Genomic DNA, 12975 nt, shown 5'->3' with positions numbered 1-12975 from the left:
TGGGAGAAAACAAGTATGAGCAATCAAATTCCATGTATGCGCAAATGTATTTAGTCATTTTAAATCCCTCTTGAGAAAACGTCAAATACTTCAGATGTTGAATGAGGCTACATCTGCAGAAACTGCACAGTATACCAAAAATGTGCTATTTTAAGTTCTAATTTTAGCAGTGCAACTATTTAAAGTCTGCCTCAGCGTGAACAGGTGCACTCTTCTCTGAGGAAAACTTGGAGCAACTTAATCCTGACTGAATTATTGCCAAAGTGTAAACACAAAATCCTTTACTTGTTATGTTGTCGAAGCAGGTTTTGTGGAATTTGCCCATGTAGAACTCGAGGCCGATGATGGCGAACATGAGGATGGCAAAGAAGAGCAGCAGGCCAATTTGCAGCAGAGGAATCATGGCCTTCATGATGGATTTGAGCACCACCTGTAAGCCTAAAGCACACAGGTATAGAGTATTATGATTTTATGAAGAATCATTTTATACATTTCATTTTAATCTATCCGCTCTCTTTATCCTAAAACTAATTTCAATTAGTTTGCAGTTAAGCTACCTTTCTGTAAAGAAATACTTGAATATCCTAATTACACATTTCTACCCAATCATTAAACTTATACATGTTAAGCTGAAGTGAAATAAACCATAAACATATATATTGTAGCACCTACTGGTATGATGCTCTAATTGGCTTTTCATAGAAACCCAAGTGACTTTTATGATGAGTAAGCCCTGGTATGCCTGTTCAAGCCCATAGTGGAGAACAGGCTATTAATAACACTGCTGTGGCAGTAGTGCTGGAACATTACTGCCACTATAACATTTAAAAAATGAGCAGAGTGTGCACAGAAGTACCACTTTTGTTGTTGCATTATGCAGAGCAACACAGAAGCTGCATAAAACCTTGACACAAAATGCTTCTCCATGCTATTTTGATCCCCAAATAAAATTTAAAGATGTTCTGCACTTATCGCTTTCTCAATTGTTAAGCAACGACAAAGATGTGGTTCAAGGTAAAGGTGAAGAAAGCCTTTTTTCAAATTTTTCTCAGATGAAGAATATCAACTTACTGGGAATACCGGACACCAGTTTGAGAGGCCTCAATACTCGCACAGCCCTGAGTGTCCGCAAGTCGAATTGTGAGCCCACAGTGGATAGAATTCTAAAGGGAAAAAGACAAATGCACCGAAATGAGCACAGAGAATCAATATTTAAGCTAGCCGAGCTTGTCAAAGTCTGTCAACCTCGCAGTTTCTCCATTTCTCCATTTTCTCATACATGCACAAACCCATGCCAGATCATTACAAACAACTGGGTGAGCTCTGTATGTAAATCCTGTAAGAGCTGAACTGATCGATACGGCTGACAAGTGAAGTAAGACAGAGGAGTGTATCAGGGTGAGAGAGGGATTGGCTGAATGGAAAGTGTTTTTGTATCAAGACGAGAGAGCGACTAGACAACGAAAAAGGAGAAAGATGGGGAAATGGAGAGGAGAGGGAAGGAACGGGATTAAGGAAATAAAAAGAGAGTGAAAAACAGAAAGATTATGACTTGCTTATTTATTGTTACATGTTTGATGTTTCTCTTCTGAATAAACGCATATTAGCGTGTGCTACTGAAACTATATAGTCACTCATCATCAAAATAAATGCCATAAACAGCAAGTGTGTGTGTGTGTATGGGTAAGTAGAGGATTAAAATGTTCCCTCGTGCCGCCAGACTTGTAGTCAGTCCCATCGTCTGACGCACACTGTGAATCATCAAACTTCCCACTTCTCTATCTCTCTCCCTCTGTCTCTCTTTCGTCCAGTCTCTCTGACACATTTCTACCTGCCTGTGTTCCTCTAAGAGGCCTAGTGACATTGCAGTCTTAATCACAGGTTTAAGGTCTGCCTGATTCCTTCACATTTGAAGAGAAGGGAAAATTGACACCAACTCTGGGTTTTTGGTTGAAGGTATGCGTGGTTGTGGTTTTGAATGTGGTATTGTATTACCAGGAAGCCCACCCCCCAAGTGGTTGGTGCTTCATCGCGAGTGTATAGGCTGGGGTCCTTGTAATGACATTGTGTGATATCAAATGCCTCATCAGATGCTGACCTGTAACTGAGAGGATCCTAGTTTAGTAGGAGGCATTAATGCACTTCAGCTGCATGATATTTCTAAAAGAACAGATATCACACAGAGATAATACTCAGTGTTATATTAATGGGAACTCAACCTATAAGTTGCAGAAACTGTATTTAGGTAAAAGAGAGTATATATATATATATATATATATAGATATTTTTAAAATTAATCAGAACACTCATTGGACTCATATGAAAGCCCGGAATTAATCAAGTTTAACGTTCAACTAATTTTTCTGTTCAGCAATGCAAGTAAATAACTGTAGTTTGGCATCTTACTAATGATAATAATAATTTGCTTTACTATGCTTTCTGCTTTAAAAAAAACAGTGAGTTTTATCGCTGAAAACGCTGCTTTACCAGGAAATAACCGAGCTGCCCTCTGCTACGCAAGATGACCAACAAAGCAAGTACAGATTTAGTGTTTTGCTCAAGGATACATTAGCCTGAAAGATGCTTGGCAACAACAGAGTGCTACATTAATGCAAGTTAGGATAGCCATGAAGGGAAGATGATGTAGTCGAGGATGGTAAATTTGCACTAGGTATTGCACAAGGGGGAAAAAAACATTTACCATAAGTGCAACTGGGGGGAAAAGAGTGAGTTAGATAGATGCTATACTGATTTTAAATGTAAGGACAAAAAGAACAGTGGCTCAGTTGGAATATTTACCCTCTAAACTGAACTGTGTTGATATAAAAAGGAGAATAGTGGATTTTTATAGAAGGAAAAACCTGTATATCATGCTGCAAAAACATCTGTGTGCTGACATGAAGAAACACATCTACATTTACATATAAAAGATGAACACGTGTACCTGTGTCAGTATTTTTGGAACCGCAGTACAGAAACTATTTGCCAAACAAAACAACCTGTGATTACAAATCCAATTATTTTATCTATTTCTGTGACTATGATTACAGTAAAAAACATTAACAACGCTGATGACTGGACAATAACGATAATGAACTATGATGATGATGATGATGACTGTGATGGCGATAGTAACAACGATGATGGTAATAACATGATGGTGATTTCATCTGCCATCACAAATAGTGTCAAACCGATGAGGCAGTTCCTCATTCACACTGTCTCCACGGTTACCGGGTCCTTTCTCATTCATAAGTGTTTCCATGGCAACAGGGACCTTGGCTCATTGATAGAATCTCTGTATCACCTTGGTAACAGGGCCAAGGGAGGAGCTAGATTGATTGTTTTTTTTGTTTTGTTTTGTTTTTTTCATCTTTTTTTCCATTTAATGTAAATGTTTTGCAGCTTACATGCAGTGCTGCACATCTGCACACCGATACATGCAAAGACACCCGTGCACACAGATGCACGCATCTGCACAGCAAATGGGTGTTGGTTGAAGCTTAAACATACTGAGAGAAAATAATTTTATTCAAGTGTGCACAATGGAAACTGGGTCATTTGGAATAATCAATGGAAAACAATTTCTTCCCTGCCAGGAACAGATGCTCTCTACTGTACATCTTTAAATTCACACACAGAATGCACACACACCTGCATTTAAGCAAAAGGAGAGCAAATGGTTAAGGGGAATCAGATGAAGCAACATCGCTATAACAAAAACCTCATCCCTCCACTTCTGATGAGAATCCAACGCATTATACAAACAACATTTATCCCTGCTATCTCCCTCTGCAGCTTCCTGCTGACTTCAGCTAAAATCCAGCTAAATATCTCTGTCCACATCACTGACTGAATCTCACCATCTCTGCTCCAAGCTCTCCTGTTATCTGTCCTTGTCTCCTTGGTTGCATCTGTGACTATGATTCAAATATTTTGCATTAAATGCACCAGTATGCTCTTTAATGTTTTTATAACATCAATAAGATATTAAGTGTCTCTTGAGCCAGCAATCAGACCTCGACGATCAGCTGACACCCAGAATTTCTCCCAGAATTCACAAGAGCCCACGTCTCCTCCCGCAGGTGAGCCGGGAGATCCATTGTAGGGAAAAGAGACCACAGCCAGGAGGCAAAGCTGATAATTTACTGGCTGATCTGGGTTTCTATTCTCACCTATGGCAATGTGGAGAAAAGGATTGCAGATACACACAAAATGCTTGATCCTCAGAGATAGGGTGAGTAGCGCAGTCACTCAAAAGGGGCTTAAAGTACAGCCACTGTCCTACACAAAAAACGAGCCAGTTGTGGTGGGTTTAGCATTTGAATAGAATGCCTCTTAGATGCCTCTTAGGTGAGTTATTCTGGGCATGTTCAACAGGGAAAAGACCCAAGGGTAGACCCAAGACACACGGGAAAGAACATTTTTCTCAGCTGGCTTGGAAGCACATTGGTATGCCCCTCGTTCCTCAAAGAGCTGGTGGCAGTGACAGTGGAGAGGGACGTTTGAGCAGTTTTTGACAGTTCTGCTTAGACTGCACATACATTTTCATTGCATTCATTTCCTCTTTTATAATGAAATTCCCTTTAATAAATTGTAAACTGTGGGAATAAAGCATCACATACAGCTTTGCATTAGTCTGGTAAGCACAATTCTAGACACTTTTTTTTTTAAATGGGGAGGTAGTACCTCTAGACCGCCCTAGACAGTATTTAATTATCTGAATGTTAAAGCTGCAGGAAATTGCAATAATCTCAAAATACATTTTAAACAGGAAGGCATACTCCTTAGGGATGGTGCAGTTTTGCAGTGGTTAGCACAGTCACCTTAGAGCATGGAGGTTTCTGGCCAGCTCGGTCCCTTCTGTGTGGAGTATTACACAATTCTGCTCAGGAAGCTCACAATGAAAACTAGAAAATGCATTTTCTGAAGAAACTGCAGTGTGGATGCTGATAGCTGAATGTTTTGAGCTGAAATAAAATAATTGCTGAATGTTAAGTTAAAAATGTTGAATGAGCTGAAAAATACAGAATTTTTCACCTGAAAACAAAAGTGCAGAACTGTTGAAAGCTGACGTTCACACATAAAAAGTTGAAAAGTAGCTTAACATGTTTAAAAATGTAAATTAGGAAAACCTGAGCTATGACAAAAGAAAATTCAGAGTCATAAAACATCTGAATGAATAATGAAACCTCATATTATTTAAATCACTGAATGATTAAAATGTGGGAAAATCCACTAAAGACAGGTAAATCCTGTAAGTTTTGATCGTCCAGTCAGAAAAGATGATTCTAAAAGTCATCATCTGACTTCAAATGCCCAGATCTGAACCACCTGTGTGCAGAAGACAAATCCACCAATGAACAATGAGCTTGAATTTAATGGGACAACCAGATTGCTCAATCCAGTTGGCCTACACTAACTACTGATATACTTATTACATTGTGCAAAACCCTGTCAAATCTGCCTTGGTGCACGTGTTGAAAAACTGCTTCTAAATTGAAGACCCTAAGTCCTGTAAAAATCAGTGAACCGCAATGATCCCAAGGAATTGTTCTACACAACAGTGTGTTCTTTATGTTCCTGTTGTCAAAATGCGATGACAGGAGAGATTTAACAAGTGGGGTCTTTCCTGCTGTTGAGACAAACTCCTGACTAAAAATACAGTGTATTTATATGGGTCAGTTAGAAGGTTATCCATCTACTTGGATTCACACAGTTCAAAATGTTTACATCTCTGAGCTTTGAAAGACACACTGTTGGAAAGAGAACAACGATACGTTGTTTTGAGGGTAAAATGATGGCTGTAGAGCAAACCCTGTGGACACAGCAGCAGTTGAAATAAGTTTTTAAGATGAATCTTGGCAGAGTGGCAGACAGAGCTCGTTAAGCAGACAGGTGTGAGCCTGGTTGCTATAGAGACTGCACCCAGTGGCACCACACACACACACACACACACACACAGACATGTGCCTCTCTTCTGCTGCTTTAAATAAACAGAAAGTGACCCCAAAACAAATGCTTCCCAAGAAAAAACTACAAGTCCTATTGACAAAATTCTTTCACCGTAAGCGCCAGCAATGTCCAGTCTAAAAGATTCTCAGTTTTCATGCCTGTGGAGTTTATTATATGGATGTGGTGACAGTGTAAAGACAGCCTGTACTTCTGATTTTCAGATGAATTTTGGGAGCATTTATAATATTGGAGTCTATGGAAGAGTTGCAGGGAGGAGGCTATGCATTCTTGACATTTACGAAAGAACCATAACATCTATTACAAATGACTGAAATAGCCGTTCTAGCTTCATTCATTTTTATGCTTCTTTTTAGCTGTTGAATCTAATCATAAAGTCCTAACACGGGTACAGGAAAGCAAAAGAAAGAGGAGGATGCAATGCAAGAACAGCTGTAAATTAAATGTAACTAGGCTAATAATCAATAGTGGGTGTAGAAAAAAAACAAACAAATCCAACCAGCTTATTTTCACTGTCAAGCCACTCTGACAATTAACTACAACACACAGGTCAACACCCACAAATGAGACGACTTGGAACAAGACCGTAGAGTAAATAGCTAATCTCGGTGATGTATTCCGACATGTTAAGTGCTATTTGTGTGTTTGTCTTTGTATGTGTTTGAAGAGAGCGCCAGCAAGTGCAGGGAGGGCGAGCAGGACATGGAAAAGAATGTTTGAAGTGGAAATGTCTGCCGTGTGTGTGTGCGCGCGCCCATGTGGTCACTGTGTTATCAAAGGTTTCCACCAAAGGTTGATAGAAAGGCCAAGTAGCCTTTCATCTTCAAAGAGCTGGACTGCTAAAAACACACTGGCCATTCATAGAAAGCACAACAAAGAACGAGTGCGCCACATGTGTGCAAAATGTATTGACTGCAGGCAGCGTCCTCAATGCATCATGGGAATGTACTATGTGTGTACACTATGTGCTGCTCGGTAAATATTGCTATACACCACAGCTGGTTAACAGGGAGGGCTACAGTGTGATGGCTGCTGTTTAGGCTATACACCAATGTGGTTGTTTCTTTGAGAAATAATCCCTGAATCTAATCATTTCACACCTCCATCCATCCATCCACCCATCCATCAATTTACTTAGCAGCAGATGGGGTGGAGCTGGTGACACCCAGATGACACTGGGGAGAAGCAGAGCTGTCAATCAATGACAAGGTTTTCACCATTTTTAATTAAATCCACAGCTACAGCCCAGAGTATGCAAAGAAAACCTGCACAGACACAAGAAAAACGTGCAAACTGCACTCAGAAAGGCTTCGACCAACCACCACCGTTGTATCAAAGCATTATTGTTGTAAGGTGACAGTGCTGACCCCTGTGTTGCCCTAACTTCACACCTGAACCTGCAAAACAGTGGCTCATAATGTATCAGACACTCAGCACAGCATCATTGCCATTGGATTTTCATGGGTGATTTGTCAGGTCTAGAACAAGACTGCTTATGATGCACTTGTCAGTCATCTGTTAGTGATGGACTCGCTGTGAAACTCCACTCGTTAATGCTGATGTTTTTTTAATTTGTTTGTTTTGTTGTTGCTGTTATTCATTGACCCCTTTTCTGAGAAGTCAACAAAAAATCATTGCAAATAAATAACCATCTTGAAGTCTTGCAACTCTTTGTCAAGCTATTGTTGAATAAAATCCTACATGTTTATGACACTAAATTCCAACTAGGGCCACAAAACCACTTGGATAAAATAGATGTCATTAATGAAGGCCATTATGTTTAGAAAGGGTAGTCAACAAGGCTAATATATGCTGATAAAATAGTGCATACATAATCCATTCAAACAAATCTAGCTTTTTTTTTTTTCAATGTGTGCCATTTAACAGTGATTGCCCTGAGGTCATCAGATAACACTTCTTCTTTTGGCCGCTCCCTTTAGAGGGTCAGCATAGTAAATCATCTGCTTCCATCTCATCCTAACCCTTGCATCCTTTTCTCTTACACCAACCATCTGCATAAGTCTTCCTCTGATATTCCTCTTTTCCTCCTGCCTGGCATCTTTATTGTCAACATCCTTTGTCTGGTATATCCACGATCCCTCCACTGCACATGTCCAGATTTACCTCTCTAACTTTCTCTTCAAACTGCTCAACCCCCAGATACACTCCTTTCTAATCTTGTCTCCTCCCAATGACAATTCACTTGAGAATAATCTACCAACAGATCGAGTGGTAAAATAGAAAAAATTGGCAAAAGAAATCGAAGATCAGCTTTAAGGACATTCTAGTTTCCTTCTGTTATACCTCCTTGTCCTCTCGGCATTTCACTACTTCCTGCTGTCGTGCTGACACTTGTCTTCTCACCTCTCTTCTCTGTTTCAGTCGCTCTATCGCACCATGCTGAGAGGAACTTGGCTTCGTGATTGCTCTTATTAAAGCATAAGGACATACTGCTGCACTGGGTGTCTGCTCAGTGCATGTGTGGTGTCCTTGTGCAAGACAGAGAAATTTGGGTTCACCGGTTGCTTCGTCTACCCCATGAAGTCCCCACCATTCACCCCATGCACACACAAGTGGACATAATCCCCTCAACACGATAATCTGTGCCACCACTCCCAAACAGCGACGTGATTCCATTGCTGCTAGAATTTGCAAAGTTGTTAAGAAACAACTTTTAAATAGATTTCAAAAATAAATTATCAACCAGTTTACTTTTTTTAAATTTTATTTTATTTTTTTTAGCTTTTTTGCAGTTTTTATGTTTTGCAGCTAATTTGCGCTTCGGTTGAACATCAACAGTGAGACATGCAAACACTGTCTGTTTGTTAATGCATCACTCATGCATCGCATTCATCTGTGTCACATCAGCCTGCAGCGTCACACAGGTGTGTAGCAGTGGTAGATACATAAAAGAGGCTTACTGTGTCTTTAAAGAAACACGAAGGATAGCAGGAATGACATTTGACAGCCAGCTTAAATGATGGATTAACAGATGGATGCGTCAGGAAAACAGAATCTAGCACAGACAAATGAGCAAGAATGTAAAATGTAAACCCATTTGAATGTGTGTAGACGCCATCATTCCGCTTCTCTTCTCTGTCTTTCATTTCTGTCAATCAAACCTATTATCTAATGTCTCTGGTCTTTTCCTGTGAGATATAATCTAATAAGTGAAGGCAACAGTAAATCCATCATTTTAATCCCATCATGTCTGAACTCGGCCTTGTTGACACCGTTTCTGTGACAGGTTTCAGGTTGCATTCCATCGCTTCCCTTTGCCCTCGTCTTCACCTTCTCGTTGAATGTTCGAATCAAATATCTCATTTACTCATTCCCCTTTCTTACATTGTCTCTTTCCATTCATTCCTACTGTGTCTCTCTTTCTATTGAGGTAGCGGCACCTGCATTTTTTCTTGCCTTCTCTCCAGTGCTGCTTCCCCCTGTGCTCCCCACCCCTTCTGTCGCTGTATATATTGTGGTGACATTTGTTCACTACCCAGGCTGCTGGCTGCCTGCAGTTCTGCTCTGTGATCTGACTGCTGCCTTGCCCAGAATGGGGCCTTTCATTAGGTCAAAGGAGCAGGAAAAGGACACTTGCAAACATACATGCATACAAACATACTAAAACACATGACAGATTTTGACATGCTGTTGGAAAATCCTTTGAGTTTAGTCAGGCACACATTTAGATCTGACTAAAGGTTACATACTGTATTATCTATGTATGTATCTGTGCTTGGCTCATATACATTTGCTTAATACTCACCCTGTGAGCACTACGACAAAGTCCATCACGTTCCATCCGTTTCTCAGGTAAGAGTTCTTGTGGAAGGCAAAACCAAGCGCCAGGATCTTTATTCCCGACTCAAAACAGAAGATTCCTATGAAATACGGCTCTGTATCATCCTGGGGAGCACAAGAGAAAACAAGCAAAGGAGGAGTGGAAAGACAGGAGAGAGGAAAAGCAGGAAAGGTTATGAGGGTTTGAAAGGCACAGAAAGACAAAGTAAGTTAGCTGGCAGTTGGCGAATGAGTTTCAGAAGAAGTATTTCTGCAAATAGTCTCATGTGCCAAATAAATTTTAAAAAATCAAAGAAAAAATTATCTCACAAATATACAACTATCACCTGAATTTAATTGCATTTACATGTATAACATGTGCAATTTTGTCTTGGTTATTCAGCTTACCAGGCGTTCTGAGAGCGGCGTCTTGTCCCCATCAGGCAAATGTTGTTCCAGAGCCAGGACAATGCAGTTGGCAATGATGGTTGCTAGAATCATCCACTCAAATGGAGTGAGGAAGTTCAGTGAAGGAACAAATCTTTTTTAACTGAACCACAAACCACCACATTAATTGCTTGTTAACACAAATATCTCATCACACTGTCACACGGGAGTGATGCAGCTGAAGCCCTTACTGAAATGCCCAAGTGAGCATCATTTAAACAAGACAAAAGCTCAGATCAACTCAAACTGGTTGCTTGAACATGACAATCAGTTCATATGTACTCCATAGTCACCACACCTTACCACGCCTAGCAAAAAAAAGTTTGGGAACCACTGCCTTAATCCAACAGAGCACTAGTTATTTAAAAGTGTTACAAATAATGTGCAAATTTACACATACTAGGTCAGGAGTTGCTATTATCATCTTGCCATTGTGGCAAGAACAGAGCAGCACCAACAGAAAAGTAAAGAATTGCAGCACTGCCTTGTTGGACAGATTCACTTATAACATACTGAGCTAATTTACCTGGCCTCCTAAAAACGTCAGGGCAAATTAAGGGATAATATAGAAAACATCCCTACCCTAACATGAAAGGTCAAAAGGAAGGTCAAATATATATGCAGTTTGAATTCACTGGGTGTAAGCAAGTGTGAAAAGAAAATATAGCAACTCTATCTCAAATGGACCGCAGTCTGGCTTCTCTCTGCCACTATTTACCCACACAAATACACACACACACACCCACAAGCCATCATTATGAGTCAGTTAAATATGTTCTGCTAAGTATATTTTCTGATAACACGCCACCCACACGGACAAGCAAAACAAAGATACACTTTAATATAGCCTGTGTCTTTTTGTGTAAGTGTGTGATAACCAGTGTTGGGCAAGTTACTTTGAAAAAGTAATTAATTATAGTTACTAATTACTTCTTCAAAAAAGTAACTTAGTTACAAGATACTAAAAGTATTTAATTACTTGAAAAGTAACTATTGCATTACTTTAAAAAAAATCTTTAACCCTCTGGGGTCCACCATATAATTGGCCATTTTTAAGCATTTTTACTGTAACAACCACAAACATGTTTATTGAATCATATTTCATAACTTTAAATGCAAATTAAATTGTCAATTTGAAAATCATATGCACAAGTTTTGCAAACAACAAGTTATTTGCAGCCATTTACCTTTTATTCTTTTTTTTATAACCATTTCAAACTATTATAACAATCAGCTGTTCTGCATTCAATAAGACGCCACACAAATTATTTGTGCCACTGCAAAAAAAATCATTTCTGTCCACTATAAAGGAGAACATCACAGCCTGATACCTGCAGGTCTGACAGCAGCAGGTGTATCACTCCTGTTTTTTTTTACCTGGAGACAGCAGTCCCCTCATTGTTCTGACACACAACACCAAACTATCCACAACACTACACACTAACTACACAAGACAGCACATTAACTACACACTCCAAAAATGCTAAACGTCACAAATCGCTCACATCTCAAAACTGGCTCTCTCTCTCTTTCTTTCTCTCTCTCTCTCTCTTTCTCGCCGTCACTCCTAAAACTTCCCCCTCTTCCTAAACAACCAAAAGTGACGTTGCCATATCTTTTTTTGATTGGTCGACAAGGTACATTTTTCCACCAACACGAAAGGGCGTTTCTCTGTTTGTTTTTTGGGGGGTCATAAGCAGAGAGTGCTTGCTAGCGCTGTCCTTAGACAGTAAACACGACAAAACTATTGAGGAAAAAACTCAGAGTATATTGTTTATCATGACTCTGGTTTTACGTGGCCTATCAACACAATTTAAAAACTGGTATATATCACCTTGTTACTTTGTCTTTAAGTGGTCATGTGATTGGCTTACCACGACTACTTTATTCTTCCTCAGTCAAACAGAAGCACAGATCGTTTTGCCCCCTTAGCTCCAGGTGTTGTACCAAAAAGTGATCGTCGGTCAGAAAGTGATTGCTGTCCGCGGGAGTGCGCCCAGCTGCTTAAAGCTGTAGCGCCCAGATTACTTACAGCTACTTCCGTACAACTGATATAAGATGCGGTAAACTGAACACAGCTTCAGCCATCTGTTGAAAAATAGTAACACCACCGCACTGCATTTTCTTGTTAGTAACGGTATCGGCGTTGTAACTATAGAAATAGTAATTATTTAGATTACTCGTTACTGAAAAAAATAACCCCATTAGTAACGCCGTTACTTGTAACACCGTTATTCCCATCACTGATGATAACATGCCTGGGCACTGACTGAGGCTTATTGTGGCATCACCATTTGGCTCTCAGTACGTAGCATCCCGCAGCTAGTACAGAAATTGAGCCAGAGATAGGGAGAGAGAGAGAGGGAGTACCTTATTACATATATCTAAATTGTTCTTTTTTCTCTAACACACAAACATGCCCACGCATCCAGACACACAAATGCACACACAGGCCGTGTCTTCCTAAGTTAGTCCCTCTGTCTCATTAAAATCATGGGATAAATTATTACATTTAAAGGAATCAAGTAAACAGACTAAGAAAAAAAGTGATCAGAGGACCAAAAGAAGTAACTAAAGTAGAAAAATCACACTGTGTATAAATATACACAAAAGGCATGTTCGAAATCTATTCCTTCCCTTTCTTCGTCACCTTTTTTTCCTACTTCCATGCTTCCTTTGGGAGCAGCCATTCCCATGGCAGGGGTGGGAGGGGAAAACTGAACAATGAAAAGACAGAAAGGGCGAAGAAGCTATTTATAGAACATTCATCATGTG

The 12975-nt window shown here is 39.8% G+C and overlaps 1 protein-coding gene across 12 annotated transcripts in view; it reads right to left on the bottom strand.

Moving 5' to 3' along the window:
- The window catches only part of cacna1aa (calcium channel, voltage-dependent, P/Q type, alpha 1A subunit, a), an 85567-nt gene that overhangs the window by 54566 nt on the left and 18026 nt on the right, over positions 1-12975 (bottom strand). For all 12 annotated transcript variants that reach the window (XM_085157688.1, XM_085157690.1, XM_085157691.1 and 9 more), the window contains exons 2-5: positions 10162-10268; positions 9740-9879; positions 1072-1163; positions 286-438 (exon numbers count right to left, since the gene is read on the bottom strand). In XM_085157688.1, the coding sequence (XP_085013814.1) occupies positions 286-438; positions 1072-1163; positions 9740-9879; positions 10162-10268 (492 nt within the window). The remainder of the gene's footprint in view (positions 1-285; positions 439-1071; positions 1164-9739; positions 9880-10161; positions 10269-12975) is intronic.

Source organism: Neolamprologus multifasciatus, chromosome 4 (assembly GCF_963576455.1).
Source record: "Neolamprologus multifasciatus chromosome 4, fNeoMul1.2, whole genome shotgun sequence".
Classification (NCBI taxonomy): Eukaryota; Metazoa; Chordata; class Actinopteri; order Cichliformes; family Cichlidae; genus Neolamprologus; species Neolamprologus multifasciatus.
Note: the sequence above shows the minus strand (reverse complement) of the source record. Positions and strands in the feature narration are given on the sequence as shown.